This window comes from Lissotriton vulgaris, chromosome 9 (assembly GCF_964263255.1).
Source record: "Lissotriton vulgaris chromosome 9, aLisVul1.2, whole genome shotgun sequence".
NCBI classification, from domain to species: Eukaryota; Metazoa; Chordata; class Amphibia; order Caudata; family Salamandridae; genus Lissotriton; species Lissotriton vulgaris.
The window spans coordinates 694,554,269-694,574,597 of record NC_141697.1 but is presented as its reverse complement, the minus strand read 5'-3'; the positions used below and the strand labels follow the sequence as shown (position 1 = coordinate 694,574,597).

Here is a 20,329-nt window from a genome sequence, read left to right as displayed (position 1 = left end):
TTTTGTTATCTAACATGAGTCTTGAGGCGACAGCGGCTACTGAAACTTCTGAGACCTGGCAGTTCAATGTTATCCAAAAGATGTCCAGTTTTAAGATTACATTATTTTAATATTTAAAAGAAGTCCGTGGGATCCTTCAAAATTAACAATTTTCTCCTGTTGATATTAAACAACAATGAGTATTTTTCCAACACAAATATAAATAAAAGTATGAATTTTGAACACTTTAAAAACAAATTTGCTGTAATACAACAAATATATATTATGCTACTGCTTCAAAGAAGTGAAAGCCCGTCCCTACAAGGACATTCCAACATGGTGGCGAGACAAGCCATAATCTGAAACCACTCTTACGCTCGTTTGTGCCATACGAAACGGAAGCGGAAGTTGTTCTGTAAGCGCCACCGTTGAGAAGACGTGAAGCTGTGGTGTGTTTGAGAACGGGGATCGCCAGTGGAAAGAGCAATCATGTAAGAACGGGAGAGGGATCTGGGAATGGGGGACGTGTGGTAAAGGGACGTATCGATGCTTTAATGTTATTTTTTTATAGGGGCGTAGAAGTGAGCGGTTTTGGCGATGTCGGGACAAAGGAGCGGCGAGCAATGCTCTGCGTCTCACAGATCGCCATAAGGCACCGCGTGTTTACAGCTTTGGAAAAATATATTCGTTAACTCACGCTCCTCTCCGGGGACCTTTTTCGCCATTCGCATCAGTGTATGCCTTTGTGCCGTGAGAGAGGGTTGAAAATATGTATTTATATGAACGCAACAGATAGGCTATGCGTTTTGTTTCCCTGCCTATTAAATCCACCTTTGAGCGCCAAGTTCCAGAATAACCAGATGTTCGTCGTAACATTGAATGGGTTATCAATGGGCGCCTCTACCAGAAATTAGATATGCCAGCACCTCGTAATATTTAGGGAAACGTTGGTCATGCTTTGTAAAACCTGACATATTGGACCTTTTTTACAAAACCTGAACGTTGTCCCTGTTTCGTTGCAAACTTTACCCTTCCATCAGTAGAATAGTCATAGTATGTTATAAGATGGTATTTAGGTAAACCACAATTAGCAGCCGCTTTACAAACTAGCAGTCCAGTGCTAATTGGTCCTCACAACCGAATATAATGTTAGTCACATTACGCCACTTGCTTATTCCTGTCCTATTCACCACATTAATGATTCTTTAAATGCATTCAGCCAGTATCTTTGATGGAATCACCAAATAGTTCGCAACGGCTAAGCCTATTCTGCTGTCCTTTCTTATCGAATTACTACAATTGTTCGAAGGTATTTAAACGAATGATTGGTAAATGGGGACAACTAATTAATTTGGGGATACAGCATCTTGGTCTATCTTGCATGGTCTGCAGCATTTGTGTACTAGGTAGCTGAAAACAACGACGGTGAAAGTATCGTCAACAGTTCTCGAAAGTAAAATCTGATAAAAGCTTCTCTGACCGGGAATATTAGACGTTCAACCATATACACTTGTGGAGTAAGTTCTGCATAACACCTGTTAAGTCCGACGTGATTTTAGCATAAACATAGATTTATTATTATTGAACCTATCGAAAATCAATGAATAATTATCCAGTTGGGCTTTAAATACTATGAGAGAATAAGTTAAAATACCGTTTACTCAGAAAGTCTCAAGCCTTAATAGATGGGCTAATGCAGTTCCCTTAAATGGATTGAAAGGTCTTTTGATGACTTCAGCCCTGGGGTTTGTTCTCTGTAACCTGAATCAGTACTCTGCTGCTGTTTTGGCAGCTACCAAAGTTCAGGATGTGTTTCCCAATTCTTATCTCTAGAATGATTGAGAGGCCCCTTTACAATAATTTAACACGTCTCAGTACATTACTAGCAATGTAATTCCTCGTCAGCTGTACCCGAGAGCGCAGTCTCGTCAAAAAGCATGCGGAAGGACATACAACCAGAGCATCTCCGCATCCATCCCAACTACTTTATTGATTCAGCATGTTCAGACCAGAGTAATTATACATTTTGCGTCACAAAAATAAATTACTTCTCCCTCCAATGATAAATGGGTATTAAGATCCGCCCCCACCCCCCCCCCCCCCCCCCCCCCCCCAGTGTACCTTTTGACTTGGCCTGTATTCCTTGACTATACCACTCGAAAATATTTTTTCATGTCAGGGTGTTTGTTTTGGATAAATTAATTGTAAGGTAGTTAAATATACGGTTGATGGTCGGACTATTACTTAATTCCTAAAGCCCAAAAGATGTTTGAATGATTAAACCCAAATAAATCATCTGCGTGTTTTGGTATGATAACTGGTATCCCCCTAAAGAAGCGACAAATGTGGCTTCTTTATTAAGGTAAAAAAAGTATATCAGTTAACTATAAATTAAAGTTGATCAGTGCCATCACATACTGTTTAAAGCTATTTAGCATAGATGCATAGTCTGAGGTGATACCAGCTTTACCATGATCGACCGAATCCCAAGTATCACAGTTAAACATCCGAATCTGAGATAAAAGGCCGCTATCAGTTCCATTAGACAATAATGTAAATTGTTGTGTAAATCGTTTTTTATTGCCAAACAAGTTAAAGCCATGATGTTGTCAGTAGTACATGAGTGAGCCGTAATCTCTGCTTATGCAAATACTAAAGTGCCCCTACTCGATTCACACTAAAATGTTTCAGAATTAATTTACAAATATTTTACCCTTAGAATCATGGAGAGCAGGCATGGCCTGGCCCTTTTTCTAAGACCCTGCTTCTAAGAATATAGTCTCAGTGAGTATAAGCTCCAGACTTCTTGGTTTAGTTCAATCAACGTGATTGTTATACCATTCACACCAGGATTTCTAGAGCCTTTTCGACAGTTAATAGCTTCACAGGTGTCTATGCTTGAAACCCTAAAAGTAGGTGAAACATAGTCTACCTGTTTATTAAGCATAGTAATATTCAGACAGGGGTCCCCACCATAAATGTTGGTGATAGATACTTCCCTTTGTGCTTACACTCCGTACCCCCTATCCCCAGACATTTGCCTCTGTTGGCCTTCATAGACACATTCGGACCATTCTTCGTCGTACTTAAGCATGTGTACTACCCCCACATCCCTTTGTCCACCCTATCCATGCACATTCTCATTCTATCAGGTATGTGCCAATTGGTTGTCCTCATTGGCATGTTAACCATTGTTTCTTTTTGCACCATGCAGGAGTCTCCTAAATAAGCCTAAGAGTGAGATGACCCCAGAAGAGCTGCAAAAACGTGAGGAGGAAGAGTTCAACACTGGCCCCCTCTCTGTATTAACTCAGTCTGTTAAGAACAACACACAAGTTCTGATCAACTGTCGCAACAACAAAAAGCTGCTTGGGCGCGTGAAGGCTTTTGATAGGTAAGAATGTCGTCTGAGAGATTAGGTTTCTGTGTCTTTGATGGCCAGAGACTAAATCTTCATGATATGCTCCTGGGTCTGCCATAGCTGCTACTACCTGAAGTTAGGAACCATGACTGTCTAAAGAGTGTGACGTTGACTTAATGTTACTTAAGTGCTGAATGTACTGCCATGTGTATGTTGTCTGCTCTTTTAGAAGTTCCTGTGTTCTCTTTCTTTTAGGTTAATAATTACATCTTATTAGTGCAAAGACTGCTTCAACTATTAACTGGCACTTTACAAATAAACTTATGCTTTGTTAGTTCTGGGGCAGAGAATGTTGCATTGTCATTATTTGCGCTGAATGTTTCCCCTGGTGCTAATGGCTGTCCCTGAGGTATCCTGGTATTATCTGCTCTCACTAATGTTACCTTCAGTACACTCACAAACAAGGGGGTATGTGGAGTGCACAAACACAACAAAGGGAAATTCACAAGTTTGGAAAAACTGCCCTCTCACATACCGAAGTATGTGACATGCTTCATCATAGGGCCTGCTACAAACACCCTGGTGTAGCCACATCCAGGGCGGAGCATTAGGGAGGGGAAAAAATAAATTCCACGTTACAAGACGTACAACACAATCAGTACGTACAACGAGCAACATACATGAGTGATAAGATGTGCAAAAGAACACCTTGTGGATCTGATGTGAGTGCGACGAAAAAACAGTTGAAATCTGGAAATCATGCTGCAGAATTCTGATTATGCGGCAAGTGTTTTAATTATAGAGGTGGAAAATGCACCATGAAAACCTAGACACACACAACACGCTTAGATGCATTGAAGAACCCCCCTCATTTGATTCTATAAGTTACCCTATTGTGTTGTCCTACATGTACTTTTTCCAATGTCATTGTGCTGTAGTAATTTGGTTTCATGTTGTGTAATGTCCATCATTTTTCATATAAGTTAATCTGTTAAACAAAACCATTTTGTGTATCTAGGTTAATGTTAATGTATTCTTAATATCTATATACAGAATCTTAGTAACTATTTACCTTATTGATATTTTATCTGATACGATTTTTGTAATAATAAAAATTAATTTGCCATAGTTCTGCGTGGTACATTGAGTTCATTGTTTAAGATTCTAGGTCTCACTACCGTTGAGACATCCAGTTGCCTAGAGATTGTCTTTATGTCCGATTGTTTGATACAATTGATATTGTTTATTGTAAATCATTTTTTTTAAAGATTTGGTCCGTCATCTAAAACATGTCTTCCTGATTGCATTGTCCATCACAAACATAGACTAGTACATGGAAGAGAGAATTGTTTACATTTATTAGCACTCATGCATCAGTCAAAAGTGACTACAGAGGTTCATATCCAGGATCTTCCCTCTGAGCTGGATCGAGTATAGCAGGATACACATACCATCACTAAGACTGCGTATAACCCTCTTGGAAAATAGCTCTTGCTGTAAAAGAGCAGCCTCACCTGGTGGCACATTTTCTAGAGAGCTATTACATTTGGTCACCACCATTCTTCAACACTCGTTAACAGAATCTGTTTTAATGTTCTTATTGTATAATCTAATTACAAATTGCTGAAGCTGACAAACTGTCATTTGAAATATCTGATGGGCCATGAGAGAGCTCAATAAATGTTTCAGTGACAGCCTGAACATTTTTCCAGGTTTCCAGACCAGTTTTCTTGCCACAATATGCAAATACAGTGTCGCAACCTGTAAATGCATGGAAAAATAAAATGCAGTTACAAACACTTTAGCCAAGTTAAGTAGCATACTCGTGGATAGGCAGTAGCCCATGATATTTCCCAATACCAAAATCAATTCAAAAATTAGAAAGATTTAAGCTGCTAAATTCATAAAGAGCAATAACTGCTACATCGGAATCAACAGTACGTATAGTTATAGACTTCTGGCCACTTCCACTAGCATGTTTTGCATGTAATAGTATTCTGGTATCTGTTTCTTGATAACATGGTCCACGTTCAGAGACTTTCAGATTTTCAGAAATATTCACCACATCATCATCCTTTGTTAGTACTACAATTTTACCCTCTGGTATCTCAAGGGTCAAATAGTTAGAAGCCCAGAATTGGAGCACATAATTTATCTTTTTGTAGAAAAGTTGCCCAGTTTTTTGGTATGTTTTTTGAACTTTTTACACAATAATGTGGACAAAATCTCACCTATTTCTTTCTTCCTCTTCGGAGAACCCCTCTATGCAACAGTTAAATACTATGTCTACTCGTTTTGATTATGTTAATTACATACGGCTAAATATATGTGCTGTAATCAAGTTTCTCATAGGCAAGAAAATTCCTTTAAATCTCCTTCTCTATCTTTGCAAGCAATATACAGCCTAGTGAAAAGTGAGCAGTATCGTTTTAAGAGGGTGGTTTGTGGTTCACTGATTTTGGGACTACCGTATGAAGTAAACCGCTTATTTCTAGGCGTACCATGCGTTCTTGAACAAACGCTCCATGTTGTTATCCCCACATCATCCGCAATGTGCACATTATGATGCATTATCACTCATAATTAGTTGGATGCAATATTCATAAGATTTTCGCCATACCACAGGCATAAGGATTTCTGTTATCATGTGAAAACACATTTGTAAGTTCCTTAACATCATTTACAGATAGTGTTGCAAGAGACGTCTTCATGGTGAATAGTTATTTTCTTTTTCACTGAATCCCATTTCTTCATCGAATTGTCAGAATAAGTTGGCAATTAGAGGTCCAGACACCATCCATTTTATCAGTGCGCTAAGATTATCAAGAATACCAACTGCACACCATCTGATTTTTATATCCTTGTTGCACTGCTCATTCATCAGATCATGAGATATGCAGGAATAAGGTCTACCACTTTTACAAGCAACAAAATGTCAGGTTGAAAATTCTTCATAAACATCTGTAATTCTTTTTTTCAGCCCGGCAAGCGTTTTAATGAATACTGGCATAGTGGATGTGGTCCATGGCAAACATCCAAGGATAGCTAGTACATGTTCCTTTAGGATTTGCCTTCTTACACTTGCTGTTATGATACCTAGCAAGCTGTGAGACTGACAAACCTGCATTCCTCTTACCATTTACTGTGCTGTCATTTGAAATATTACAACCTTCCATAATCCTTCATATTGGATTTAGCATGGCAGTCCCTACGGACTTTTCTTGACAATTTTACTCAAACTGACCAATAAGTTCATCTACTTCCATTTGATAAATTTCTTTTCGAATAATATCTGCATTGTCCAGGCTGACACTGAATATATATTTTCTCCTATATCGTTTTTGTGTATTCGCGGAATACCCTTAACTTTTGGTTCATCTGGAAGTTCTGGTATGAATGCAAGAATCTTTTCTTTTTTTTTGTATGCTGCTTACATATGTCTGCATTTTCTGCACCTAATTCTGTCATACAACAAACTAAGAGTGATTTGATAAGTAAATACTGGCAATACTTCGGAATTGGTAAATGTTATGTTCGAGAGAGTTGACAATCTCACCAAATACCATGGCATAGATTAATTTCAATATGTTGTCTATACTTTTTTCTTTGTTCTGTATTTGCCAAAGCCGAATATAAAAATCAGCAAGACACTTTTTGTGGTACTTTGCTTCGGTCACAACCATATCACCACCACTTAACTTGTTGAGTAATTTTGAGTCCCTTAATGCAACTGTAGCATCTGAAACTTGATTATTCAATTCAAGTGTACGCACATATATAATCTCTTCCCCTGACTCTTCATCACTGAAGAAACATGCGTCTTTCAATTCTCCATCTAAAAATGAGATACCCGCCACCCCCTCTCAACACAATCCCCAAGAATGGGAATACGGAAACATTTCTGAACTTTTGGAAGGCGGGAGGGAGTTACCCTCCCGGCCGTATTTATTAAAATATGAAAAAAAATTAAAACATTAAAATAACAGTTTCATATCATGTGGAAAGGTAGCAAAGGTCCAAGGGTTTCAAGGCTTTGGACAACACTTAAATAAGTATGATTAGTTGGTAGACGGAGGCACACTCGAAGCTCTGGACCTCTTGGGCTTCAGGTTAGAAAGACAGGTTTGAAAAGTTGTAAGTGTGGTCTCCACATAGAAATAATTCAATTAGCCAGGATTAATATCCGTTTTTTCCAGCTCGTAGTATGGAGGACAGAGACATTTCTGTTTGCAGAAAAAGTTTCTTTATTTTGATTCACACAGCAAAGACAGCCGACACGTGTTTCGCCCCCTCTTGGCGATTTGCGCCGGGGCTTTCTCAAGGCTAAATGGGATAAGTCTCATAAAAATTTCGATTCAAGGTAAGTACAGTGTCCAATATATAAAAATATAAATCTTCAGTAGTAAAATATTTCATTGAGTGTGTTCTATACCAGTTTATTACAATAAACACGGTCTATGTATCCTCCCCGGTCAGTCTGCAATATTTCTCCTCTTTGAATTCAGCACATGTTTCCATTAATTCTTGGGCCTCCTGTTCCAAGAGGAGGTACGAAGGCTTCCCGGGGGGATCGGGGTACTCCACCATACGTTCGGGGGGACCGAGTGGTCGCCCCTTTCCATATGGCTGAGATACCCGCCACCCCCTCTCAACACAATCCCCAAGAATGGGAATACGGAAACATTTCTGAACTTTTGGAAGGCGGGAGGGAGTTACCCTCCCGGCCGTATTTATTAAAATATGAAACAAAATTAAAACATTAAAATAACAGTTTCATATCATGTACAATTTCATTTCCACATTACGATGTTTTGGCTGACCTTAACACATTTCTAATACAAAGGTTCTCCTAGCCGATACTAACATCCTACAAATGCATTTTCAAATTGAAATTGTACATCCTAACGTTAAGGGCCAACGGCAAGGTTGAAACCGGTGTCAGATCCCTAAACCAGAACTCCCCCCTCACTTGTGAGGGGCGGCCGCACAGAGGACTGCACCTCATGTGCACATACCAATTTCCCTTTTCTTGACGGGGGCCCCAATTAACTCGACGCCATCTTAATGGTCATCCGAGGACTCGTGTGAGGTGTCTAGAAGGTAGCGTAGACCCCCCCTCCCCACCCCACACAACTTACCACATCTGCCGTCGCAGATGTCCTGGCCCCGGGAAATTCCCAGGAGGGGCCCGTAGCCCCTCCTATCCAGGGAGGGGCCTTGACCGCCTTCCCTTTCCTTTCGGCGTCCCATCCTTAGAAGGGACCGCCTCCCCGTTGAGGGGCCAATGGCCACCTCCCCCCGGGCGCTCCCATCCGCAATGGGTGACGCCCCCCCCTAGGGATCTTCCAATTACTGCTCACCGATCATGACCTTACCGCCACAGGCCGGATAGTTGACCGGCTATCCGGACCCCCCAAAAAACTCCTACCTAAAGGTCATGCTGTAAACTCTTTAACCAAGCTACGAGGTCTCCTATGAGTAAAGAATTCCCCACTCGGGACAAATGGACCCCATCTTCTAGATACATATGGTCCCCCCTGATACACCCATGAGGAATCGAATGCAATGTACTTGTACGGAACAGTCTACCAAGCTTGTTATTCACCTTTTTCACAGAATGATTTATAGCAGACACTGAATTAGCCCCCCGCCACACCTTTCGTGGAATCATATGGGACCATGCAATCGTGCACCCTGGAACCCTTCTCGCCAACCAACTTACTGTGGATAGTATCGCCTCGAGAAGTAGTCGTCTACCAGTGGTCACCAAATCATTGCCCCCCAGATGCACTATGATTATAGATGGCGGTGACCTTGTCCGCCCTAACAAACCCTCGAAAAAAGGTTGAAACTGGTCAATACAGAGCCCGCCCCTTCTGTAGAAGGTCACCCTGTACCCGTATTCCCCAGCCATGTGAATCATGTCACCTGCTTTGAATACGTCCGCGGCACGCCTCACGTATGAGTGGCCCACGACCCACACCACTTTTTCCTCAGCCGGTGATCTTTGACCGCTGGTTCCCAGGTGTCGGGTCGACTGCACAGTCCACCCCGCCTCGTAAGCTTGCGAAACTGAACCAAACAAAAACAAGAAGCGTGAGTACATGATATCAGCTTCACAACATGTGCAACCGCACATACCTTTTGTAACAATTCGAGGACCAACGCCCCAACTGTTTCACCTTTTCCACACTCAGACCCCTGGCTGTAGCCTCTGTAGCAGCCCCTATCCGGAAGGAATGGGTCCCAAACTCGCCCGGGTTCAAGCCCGCGGCCGAAATTGCCATTGCAAGCACCCGCTGGAACTGAAACCTCGTCAGTGGGGTGGCATCAGCGTGTCTCAACAAGGTCCCCCCCCATGATGCCGCCCTCTGCGCCAAATATTCCTCAACGCATACAACGGGGCACATGGGAGATCCGGGAATCCGATGGACTACTACACTGTCCCTGATCGCACCCTGATCGGTCTTGGACCTGGCAAACGAGACCATCATCGTCTCCCCCTTAACTTGAATGTGCTCTCGGCACAGTCCCCCTGTATCCTGCTTGTTCTTTGCCACCAGTTCGCTTACCCGCATAGCCCCATGGAATGCTAATGCAAAAGCGGCCCGGAATAACACTGTTTCTGACTGGGATGAACATGTCGCAGGGAGTACGGACAGTAACAGGGCCAACCTTTCCAGACCTATCGGGTGCCTTTCATCTACTCTGCGACCCTCAAGGCGTTGCCACCCACGCAGCGCTTTCTGTACTACGAAAGGCGCTGTAGGGTCCTGGATACCATGAGCCGGTGCCATGAAGGAAATGGCGGCCCGATGCCTCTGGGCCGTGGCTACCGATTTGCCTGCCTGATGTAATGACAGCAAAAACTTTAGGACAAACTCTTCCTGGCCCCAAAGCTCCCCCCTAGCAGAACCCAAAAAGGACCAATAGGAACGGAACGCCCCTTCATATGCCTTCCTTGTCCTGGGTGCTAAACTCTCTCCCACGAGGTTTTGTAGTTCGGGGCACCGAGAGACCAGAGAGCTTCGGGAAATGGTGCCGCCACCGGGTCCGCTGTGGGCAGAAAACCCCAGAAGGCCTGCATACGGAAACGAGAAAGCGCATCAGCAGCCTGATTCAGCACCCCTGGCACATGTCTCGCCCTAAAGAGCACGTTCAATTGCATACATAGTAAAACAATTTCCTTGAGCAATCTCAGAATCCATTTGCATCATGCTGCCTGACTATTGATACACTCAACCACGGTCATGTTATCAGACCAGAACACCACAGAGTGATCCCGAAACCCCTCAGGCCATGTTTTCAAGGCCACCAGAATAGGGAACAGTTCGAGAAAAGCAATGTTACTTGTAAGCCCACACTCGTGCCACCATGACGGCCACGTTTGAGCCGACCAGTGATTACCAAATATGGCGCCAAAGCCTATACTCCCCGCCGAATCTGTCCACAGCCCCAACTCCTCGGAGGACACCGCCGGCTTGTTCCAGACAACCCGACCATTGAAATCCGCCAGAAATGCCAACCAAATGCGCATGTCCTGGCGAATCTCTGCCGAGAGCCTCGTGCGGTGGTGCCCCTCTTTAAGACCGACCATGGCTTGTGCAATCGAGCGGGAAAAAGGGCGGGCCATTGGCATCACTCTAAGGGCAAAATTCAACTGACCCACAGTCTGCTGCAATTGATGCAAATTCACCTTAGTCTCCCTAATACATGTTTCAAGCGAGGCCCTGAATTTCCTCACCTTTTCTTTGGGCAACCGGAAGCAACCCTCTTCGGAATCGAGCTCTATTCCAAGAAACTCGAGCGAAGTTGATGGCCCCACAGTCTTACCTGGCGCCAATGGCACACCAAACTGACTCATCAGACCACAAAATTCTTTTAAAGCCTGTGCACATTCTGGGTCCCCGGCTGCCCCCAGGAACAGAAAATCGTCAAGATAATGCATAACATGCTGAAACCCCGTCATTCTTGTAAATGCCCATTGCAGAAAACAACTGAATTTCTCAAAATAAGCACAAGATATGGAGCATCCCATTGGCATACATTTATCCATGTAATAGCGCCCCTGAAACATGAAACCAAGGAGACGCTGATCGTCTGGGTGTACCGGGAGCAACCGGAACGCTGACTCGATGTCTGATTTGGCCATCAGCGCTCCGGGGCCCCAGGCGATTCAACATGGCGACGGTATCATCGAAAGATGCGTACCGCACCGAACAAACCTCCGGGTCTATCGCATCGTTCACCGAAAGACCTCTCGGGGCTGACAAGTTATGTATCAATCTAAACTCACCCGGGTCCTTCTTGGGGACCACTCCCAAGGGTGAACAAACAAAATTAGCAACTGGTGGCATGTCGAATGGTCAGGCAACCCGACCCCGGGTCACCTCCTTCCCAATCTTCGCTTGTACCACCGCCGTATTCTGCAGGACCGACAGTTGGTTCCTACAACGTACTTTACCCTGAAAATTCCCCACTGGGATGCGGAAACCATACGAAAAACCGTCTCGCAACACCCCAGCGGAGACATGATCCGGGTATTCATTGAGCCAAGGAATCATTGCCATGGTATCAACCGGGGTAGGTAAAGGCGCCCCTCGGACTATTTCAGACCTGTTTGGCGCTTCCCCTACTTCCGTTATCACTCGTTTTGGCTCTGCACATGGTCTCGGGATGCGAGGACTGTCCACACCCCCCACAGTCGTGCCTAAACTTGCATGACCCCTGGGGCCTTGTACACTTTCCCCTGTTAAAATTCCAGCAGACCCCTTTTTTACCTGTATTGCCATTCGACCTTGAGTGATGCTCGTTACTTGAACCCGCCCGAAAGGGCGCCCCAGATGAATGGCGGGAAAACTCGCCCCCGTTTCCCCCCAACAATGGCGCCTTTGTCATGCCTGATTCCTCCATTTTTTGCCAGGAAATGGAGTCGTAACAATCCCACGTCAGAGATGTGTCGAACTCCTTGGCCTTACGAAAAATATTATCATAACAAAACCACTGATTGCCCTCATATGTCTGAGAAAACTCCATAATACGTGTCTGGTACACGGGTAACTCGGCCAACAGTTCAGGCCTCCGTTCCCCCATAATCGCAGTGAATATGCCAAATGCTCTGCCCCAATTACCCATCGTCTCATCGACTCTGAAAGCGGCCATCTTGGCGCGCCAAACACTTGGGTGCATAAACTCTTTTTGAACTTTCACATGCTCAATCTCGTAATGATCAGTTAATAAAGAAAACATGTTTATATATTTCTCAGCCCATATCCTCTCCTTGATTTCCATCGGAATATGCTGAGCCACTTTCTCCCTTCTCGAGGGTACTGACCCCTCCCCCGCAATCGGCAGTAGCTGCTTACCTGAACCAGAAGCTGTAACCGTAGTCGCTGCCGAACTCATGCCCGCTGCGGGTTGACCCACTGGAGCTTGCGGGGGAACAAAAGGACATGGAGCCTTTGCAGCCTCTCTTGATTGCCGCAACTGCCTCATTACTGCCCTGGCGTCATCTGCCGTAGCCCCCTCACTCTCTTTCCCCAACCATGCTGCCAGCTGTGCAGCCAACTCGGGAGGCATATCATCCCCGTTCACAGGGGTGACTACAACAGGAATTGGTTGCCCCTCCTTCGGGACCGGGATCGGCGCCTGTCGGTGTATCAGGGTGCGCCGGCGGCGCCTCGGGAACCGGGGCCTCTTCCCCAGTTGCTCCCTTCTTGGCCCTTCTACCTCTCCCGTTAGGGACTACTCCCGGCAATACTGGTCCGACGACTCGCTTAGGGCCCCCTACACCGTTCATTGCCGCCATCTGTTTCTTCATCTCGGCCATGTCTTTTACGAGCATGCGGAGCATCTGATCGGTTCCGACCCGCTTTCCGGCCTTCTTGCCCGGCATTCTCCAACGCTGATTCTCTGGAAGAACAAAGACAAGAATTAAAACGCTCAAAATTGGCTCTCTGTTCCGTCTCGAGCTCACGTGCAGCGGGGAGGTGCAGCTTCCGACCACAGGAACAAGAGGATGCTTCCTTGGCTTGTTGCTCCTTTTATCCTTCTTCGGGCGGGCGTAAACCCGCCTCCGCCCGCCTCCGGGGGCGTGGCTGGCGGCTTCAGTGTCTAGGACAACCCACTCTTGGGCGGGAAAAAGCGCGCCCCGGCTACGCCGCTTTGGGCATACCAGCCGAGACTCGCCTCCCGCCCAAGATGGCTTCCCAGGGGGATCGGGGTACTCCACCATACGTTCGGGGGGACCGAGTGGTCGCCCCTTTCCATTCTCCATCTAAAAATGGACGCGTACACGTTGAATTATTCTCTTAAACTGTCTTGTACCAGTTTTTTTTATTTTTTATAGCCATGCAAGTTTGTTTGGCAAATTTGTTTCTACATGTTTTATGGAATTTTCCACAGTTTACATTTACCAGTTGTTAAACTGCATCATGATTCTTTAAACAATTTTGACTTGATGATTGATTTAATCCTTTTAATCGTCAAAGGCTGGCAGATCATCAAGCAAACTTTTGTACCCAAATTCTTTATCAGAACATTTACTGTTAGCTGGGCACACTAAAACTGATGGTAAATCTTGTTAACACAATACTTTATTTATTTATTTTTATTTTTAGAGTTTTATATAGCGCGAACAAGATCTTTGCAGATATCAGAGCGCTTTACAGAAACAGTAGGTAGGAAAACAATCTTTTGAAAACAGTGTAATATACGGTAGGGAGTGAGTTGCAAAGTAGGGTAGTACTTGCACAAGAGTATGCACACTAATAACAATCTAGAAGCAATAATATTGAGGCCGTGCAATGACGATTCGAGTAAGATTATAGCACCCCAGAGGGTGAGTAAACACTGTTGAGAACGGAATAATAGGCAGTAGTGAATGGAATGCAAGTTAGTAGGGCACTCAGTCACAGTGTACATCCCTAGTAACACTCTGGAAACAAATATTAAGGCATCCGTGCTATGATTTTAGTCCCGTAGCAGTCGTATAAGAGTCTAATATAGATAAGCAATCAGGTAGCCGGTAGACTAGGGGCCCTGTATTGTCATTGATCCAGTAGCAATAGGGTTCAGGTGAACCTAGCCATAAGGATGGCTTTTACCTCTTTCTTGAAAAGTACAGAGGAGGGGATAAGCCTAGTTTCTGGCGGGAGTGCATTCCAGATCCTGGGTGCCATTCCTGAGAAGGAGCGTTTGTATGTTTTTTCCTTCCGAAATCTGCGAGGTTTCAGGAGGAGATTCTTTGTGCTTCTGTTGGATCTTGAGCCTCCTGATATAGTCAGTTTGTGAGTGAGGTAGTTGGGTGCCTTGTGGTGTACGGCCGAATGTGTCATACAGGCAATTTTCAGCTGTACTCTGGCTTCAAACGGCAGCCAGTTCAGGGCTTTTAGGTCAGGGGATATGTGCGAGTGTTTTCTTGAACCAGTGATGAGCCTTGCGGCCGCGTTCAAGGAGGCTCGTAGGGGCGCCGTTGTTGTTAGGGGGAGCCCGCTGAGAGCCACAATTCCGTAGTCTATGCGAGGAATGACTAGGGCTTGTACAACAGTTCGGAAGTCCTTGGGTGGTAGGAAGGGTTTGAGTTTTCTCAGCGTGTTGATTTGGAAGTTGGCACCCTTGGTTGCTTTGCTAATATGCTGCTGCATGTCGAGATTGGAGTCAAGTGTGATGCCAAGGGATTTCGCCGAGTCCACGATGGTGGGGTGGACATTTAGTGCGGTTAGATGATTGAGCCAGGTTTGGGTGATGGCCTTTTTCGCAGGAGGCGAGATCAGGAGGAACTCAGTTTTCAGAGCATTTAGTTTAAGGTGATTGTCGGCCAGCCATGCTTGAGTGTTTCTTAGTGTGGCATTCAGAAGTTTGATGTCTTCAGGGGATTGAAGTTTGAGGTAGAGCTGAGTGTCATCTGCGTACATATGGAAGTGTACATTTGATGCTTGAAGCAAGGTGGTGAGTGGTTCCATGACGAGGTTGAACAGTGTGGGCGATAGGGAGGAGCCTTGTGGGACGCCTAGTGTTACGGGCACAGGCGAGGACAATGCATTATTGATCTTGAACTTCTGAGACCGGTTGTGCAGAAAGGAAGTGAACCATTTGAGAACCGTCCCAGATATGCCCATTCTGTTGTTTAACAGCTCCAGTAGATTCTCGTGTTTGACCGTATCAAATGCGGAGGAGAGGTCAAGGAGGATGAGGAGGCAGGACTCGTTGTGATCAAGGATTTCGAGGGCATCATCAATTATGTGTGTCATAGCCGTTTCCGTGCTATGTTTTGCTCTGAATCCTGATTGGTGAGGGTTGAAGAGGTCAAACTGCTCAATGTGTTTTGTCAGTTGGAGTTGTACACATTTTTCTAGCAATTTGGCCAGAGTGGGGATATTGGTGATAGGTCGGTAATTGTTTAGGTCGGCCGGGTCGGCTGTGGGTTTCTTGAGTATAGGCGTGACTTGCCCTATTTTGAGGGAGTCTGGGATGACTCCTTGTTGCAAGGAACAGTTGATGATTTTAGTCCAGAGTGGGAGGAGCATGGGGGTGAGGGCTTTAACAGCGTTGGCAGGTAGGGGGTCTGTGAGGTGATTGGCGGGTTTCAGGTTGCCGAGCAGCTTCTGAATTGATTCTTCAGAGTAGGTGACAAAGGACGTCCATGAAGCGTTGTTTTTAGGTTGAGTGTTAGTTATACCTATGGAGCAGGAGTATTGACTTACGTCGTTGATGAGATCATTCCTTATGTTGTCGGTCTTTTGCTTGAAGAAAGCAGAGAAGTCTTCGCAACTTGGAATATCCTTTGCTGAGCTGTTAGGTTGTGGAGGCTGCATCTTGGTTTGGGTTTTGACTAGCTCGAACAGTTTTCTTGGTCGGTTTTTTGCTTGGTCCAGCTGTTGGCTAAAGAAGCCTGATTTTGATCGTTTGATTTTTCTGAAGTAAGCGTTTCTCTTACTCTTAAGCGCTCTAAGGTGCCGTGCTGAGGGGTCAGATCTCCACGTGCGCTCTGCCATGCGCATAGCACGTCTGTCCTCATTGAGTCTACCATCATACCATGGGTTTGAGTTCTTGGTGGCGACTCTCTTCATTTGCAGGGGTGCGGCTTCATTGATTATTGTAGACATAGTGTTTAGATAGTGGTCGGTCAGTGAATGCACATCAGAGACGCCCGTCGGGGGAAGAAGGAGATTGCCTGTGTGGGCAGGCAAGGAGTTTGGGTTAAGATTCTTCATGTCCCTCTTCCAGATCTTGGTTTTGGCAGGTTGAGCCGGGTTAAGTTTGACCTTTTCGTTGATGAAGAAGGTGATGATGTGGTGGTCTGACCAATCACAGGGTTCGATTGCCTCCAGCTGGGTAGAGTCTTCTTTGGCGATGATAAGGTCAAGGATAGAGCCTTTTACATGTGTTGGACGGTTGCAGATTTGGGTGAGGTCAAGCGCGTTGAGGAAAGTCTTAAGACTATTCACCACAGCATCTTTCTGGTCGTTCCAGTGGAGGTTGAAGTCTCCCAAGTATATTTGATTGATCTGTCGACCGGCGTTGGTGGATATCGTGTCCATGATTTGTTGGGAGAAGGTGAGGTTGTCCCTGGGTGGGTGGTAGATAACATGAAGGGAACACACAGGTTTGCACTCGCTAGTAATATCGAGGCAGATGAGTTCGCAGGAGGAGAGGGAGGGGGAGGGACCTTCAGTGATGACGAGGTTGCTCCTGTAGATGCAAGCGATTCCCCCGCCCGTCTTGCCATCTCTGTCGAGTCTAATAATGTGATAGTTGGGGGGGACTAATATGTCCATTATAGGTGTGGAGGCTTCAGTTAGCCACGTTTCAGTCAGAATGGCTAGATCGAGGTCCATTGATGATACGAGATCCGCGATGCTGGCGGAGTGTCTCGGGGCCGATCTGCAGTTGAGCAGGATACACTTTAGTTTGGGGGTGAAGAGAGTGGGTGAGTGTTCTAGGGCGAGGGGTACTTTTCTGAGATTACAGGTGACGGAACTTCTATTGCTCCGTGTGGGGGGCCTGAGGGGATTTGTGATAATCGTGGGTATGGGAAGGTGTGTAGTGGGTGGGAGTTTTGTGGGACCTGGGCCATATGAGCGGAGTAGAGAATGCAAGTCTCGGTCAGAGAGGGGGTGTAGGGTGCGACGGGGGCGGCCGGTGGCCTTGCGGTCGGGGATCGAAGGCCAGCGTGGGGAGTGCAGGGTGAAGAGGTTTGAGGGGCGAGTGGTGTACTTATTAGGCACAGAGGTGCAGGGTAGGGGGTGTCTGGGGTATGTGAAGAGAAGTTCTTTGATGGAGTGCAGATCTTCTTTGACTTGTAGGAGGGTGGATATGATCATGTCCAGAGTAGGATTGGAGATGGAATTGGGACTGAGAGCAGTGGGTGCGTCATTGAGTGGGGCAAAAGGGTGGGCAGTGGGACGCGTGGGGCGGGATGTGCACGCGATGGTACATGGCTCTGCGGCCGTAGAAGGAGGGGTACAGGGCTCTGTGGCCATAGTAGATGGATGAGAGAGTTTGTGAGCAATGGGCGGGGATGGCGTGGATGAGGACAGGGGGAGGTTAGTAGCATAGGTGATGGCGCTGGAGGAAGGTGGCGCAGGTGAGTTGAGGGATGAGTGTAGGCTGGAGAAGGAAGGGGTGACATTAGGATGGTGGGGGCTAAGAGTGGGGGGGGCTAGAGGGTAGGGTGTTGGGTTGAGGGAGGTGGAATGTTCCGTGAGTCCGGTCACTCTCGGTTCCAACATTTTGTGTACTTAATCTCTTCATTAATATTTACAAATTCATCTTATGGTAGACATTTTACTAATTCACAGCTTATAATCTTTTCACAATTTCAGAAACCTGCAACAACAAAATAATTTGTTCGTTTACAAGGGCAGTACACAGAGAAGTGTGGCTCACTGGTTAGAGGAGGCAGACCTGGAAGCAGAGGTCAGCCCGGGACCAGGGTTCAATTCCCGGCTCGGCGGGGGCTTGAGTCCTAAAATGTCCATGGACTCGACAATTCTTGCTCCGGTGCCTACTCGATTCACGGGTTCACACTCTGCGACTATGGGCAATAGCTTGCTTAATCTCCACAACGGCCCCTCGCGGCGGGATGCCTGGCTTTCACCTTGCGGATACCCTGCCGGGGTTATCTCACAGGAGAATACCAGGACGGGTTCCTTAAGCAAGCGCTTGGAAACCGCTCGGTGATGTGGGCTATATAAATTCCTGTACATTTACATTTTACACACATATTTACATCATAAGGTATTTACTTTCTGATCCTTGAAAAATTTCTCATACTTCGTTAGGGGCATACTAAAATGATTAATTTTTACAACTTTTGGCATTCCTGACCAGAAAAATGTGTGATGTGATGGATACCCAACATTAGATTCATGATCGCTATACAAATAATAGCGACATTAGTTTACTTTTTATACTGGCAAAGTAGCCATCCAATGTTTGTGGTCTGTATCATCGCACTTTATTTACCATATTATTAAGCCCTGTGTAAAATATCCTCTTTTTTGGGGTATCACATTTTGCACAATTCTAACGCTAAGCTACCTCACTATTGTGCTGCACAGTAATGATCTTACTGCATTGGTTGTGGACTATCAGTGTTTTCTGCACATGAGAAATATTGCTATAACTGGTGCAAATAAAACTTCAAATAGTGAATTTGATTAAATTACATTGAGCTGTTATCTCTGACCACTCAAACATGCTGTAGTTAGTTATACAAAACTGAAGTAATTTTGACTGGCCTCTTATATATAATTTCAAGTGAAATGCATCAATTTACATTTTGATATTTTGAGCCTGTATCGCTGAGTCTGTGGTTGGGATGTTTTTAGCTCTGCATGCACTATAAGAGGTTTTCCTTGCAATGAGTGCAGATGCGCTTTGCGTCTCTTTTGGGTGAGATTGCCTTGCTTGGCAAGTTCACTCCTTTGTATGTTCGTCGGAGACTTCAGGCGCTGATACCAATAGCTGTGTCCAACTACCAGTAACAACACTTAACTATTAATGTTTCTTAAGTTTAGTGAACTCTTTATCCTAAAGGGGCCAATCTGCTCCAGTTGTGATTGGTCCTTGTACCTTTTAAATAAAACTGTTTAACTTTTGTTGCAAATAAGCACTTGCAGTGTGAAAGGGGATTTCCCTAGTTCCAGGTTTAGATTTGCTCATTTGTTTTTGTAGAAGCAGTTGTGAATGTTATCAAACAAACACAGTACAAATGGATGTTGGGTAAGAGAAGTGTAGCGTTGCATTGTATGCATGTTTCACAGTCCAATGACATTTCTGTCTTGTCCTGCAGACACTGTAACATGGTGCTCGAGAATGTGAAGGAGATGTGGACTGAAGTGCCAAAGAGTGGAAAAGGCAAGAAGAAATCCAAGCCAGTCAATAAGGATCGCTACATCTCTAAAATGTTCCTTCGAGGTGATTCTGTCATAGTGGTATTGCGAAACCCTCTACTAGCTGGCAAATAAAGGACTCTCCTAAGCCATTATCCATCCAGAGCAGCGACTACGCCTTCCTATGATACAATTGATTGCAGGTTTCATTGCATCTGATGACATCCCATATCCTTGGTTTCATATTTTGTATTCCTCCCCTTGATTTGTATTTGACTTTTCAGTCGGACAGAAAGACGAGATTTTCCTGATAAGTGCCAGCCTCATTTGGAGGATTGGCATTTGTTTCTCGTTCCCAGCACCAAACTCACCTGCACTTCTGTACATTTTGGATTACTGGAGTGTCTTGATTTTTGTTTTTTAAATAAAATTGTTGTTTGAACTGCATTCTTTTGGTCCTTTAGTCCGCGACAAGAGAAGAACACAATAAGTGCAAGAGTTTGTTTTATATTTTTTAATTACAGAAAATTATTGTCAAAGTCTGAGATGTATGGGGAGCTCATTCCTTGTTCTGATAGTAAAAAGCATAGCTACCACAGCGTGACCTTTTGAATCTGAGGAACCTCAAAGGTTAGCTGTGCAGCCCTCTACA

At 45.0% G+C, this 20,329-nt stretch overlaps 1 protein-coding gene across 1 annotated transcript; it reads left to right on the top strand.

The window, feature by feature from the left end:
- Window positions 1-285: 285 nt before the first annotated feature.
- On the top strand, window positions 286-20,124 carry SNRPD2 (small nuclear ribonucleoprotein D2 polypeptide). Its single transcript, XM_086938420.1, has 3 exons — window positions 286-470; window positions 3,194-3,373; window positions 19,638-20,124. Coding segments are annotated over exons 1-3 (357 nt in total). The 5' UTR covers window positions 286-468; the 3' UTR covers window positions 19,813-20,124.
- The last annotated feature ends 205 nt before the right edge of the window (window positions 20,125-20,329 follow it).

Excerpts from the sequence above, each read along its gene's own strand:
- SNRPD2 (XM_086938420.1), top strand. Across the intron at positions 3,374-19,637 it reads CGCGTGAAGGCTTTTGATAG|ACACTGTAACATGGTGCTCG; the intron begins GTAAGAATGTCG and ends CTTGTCCTGCAG.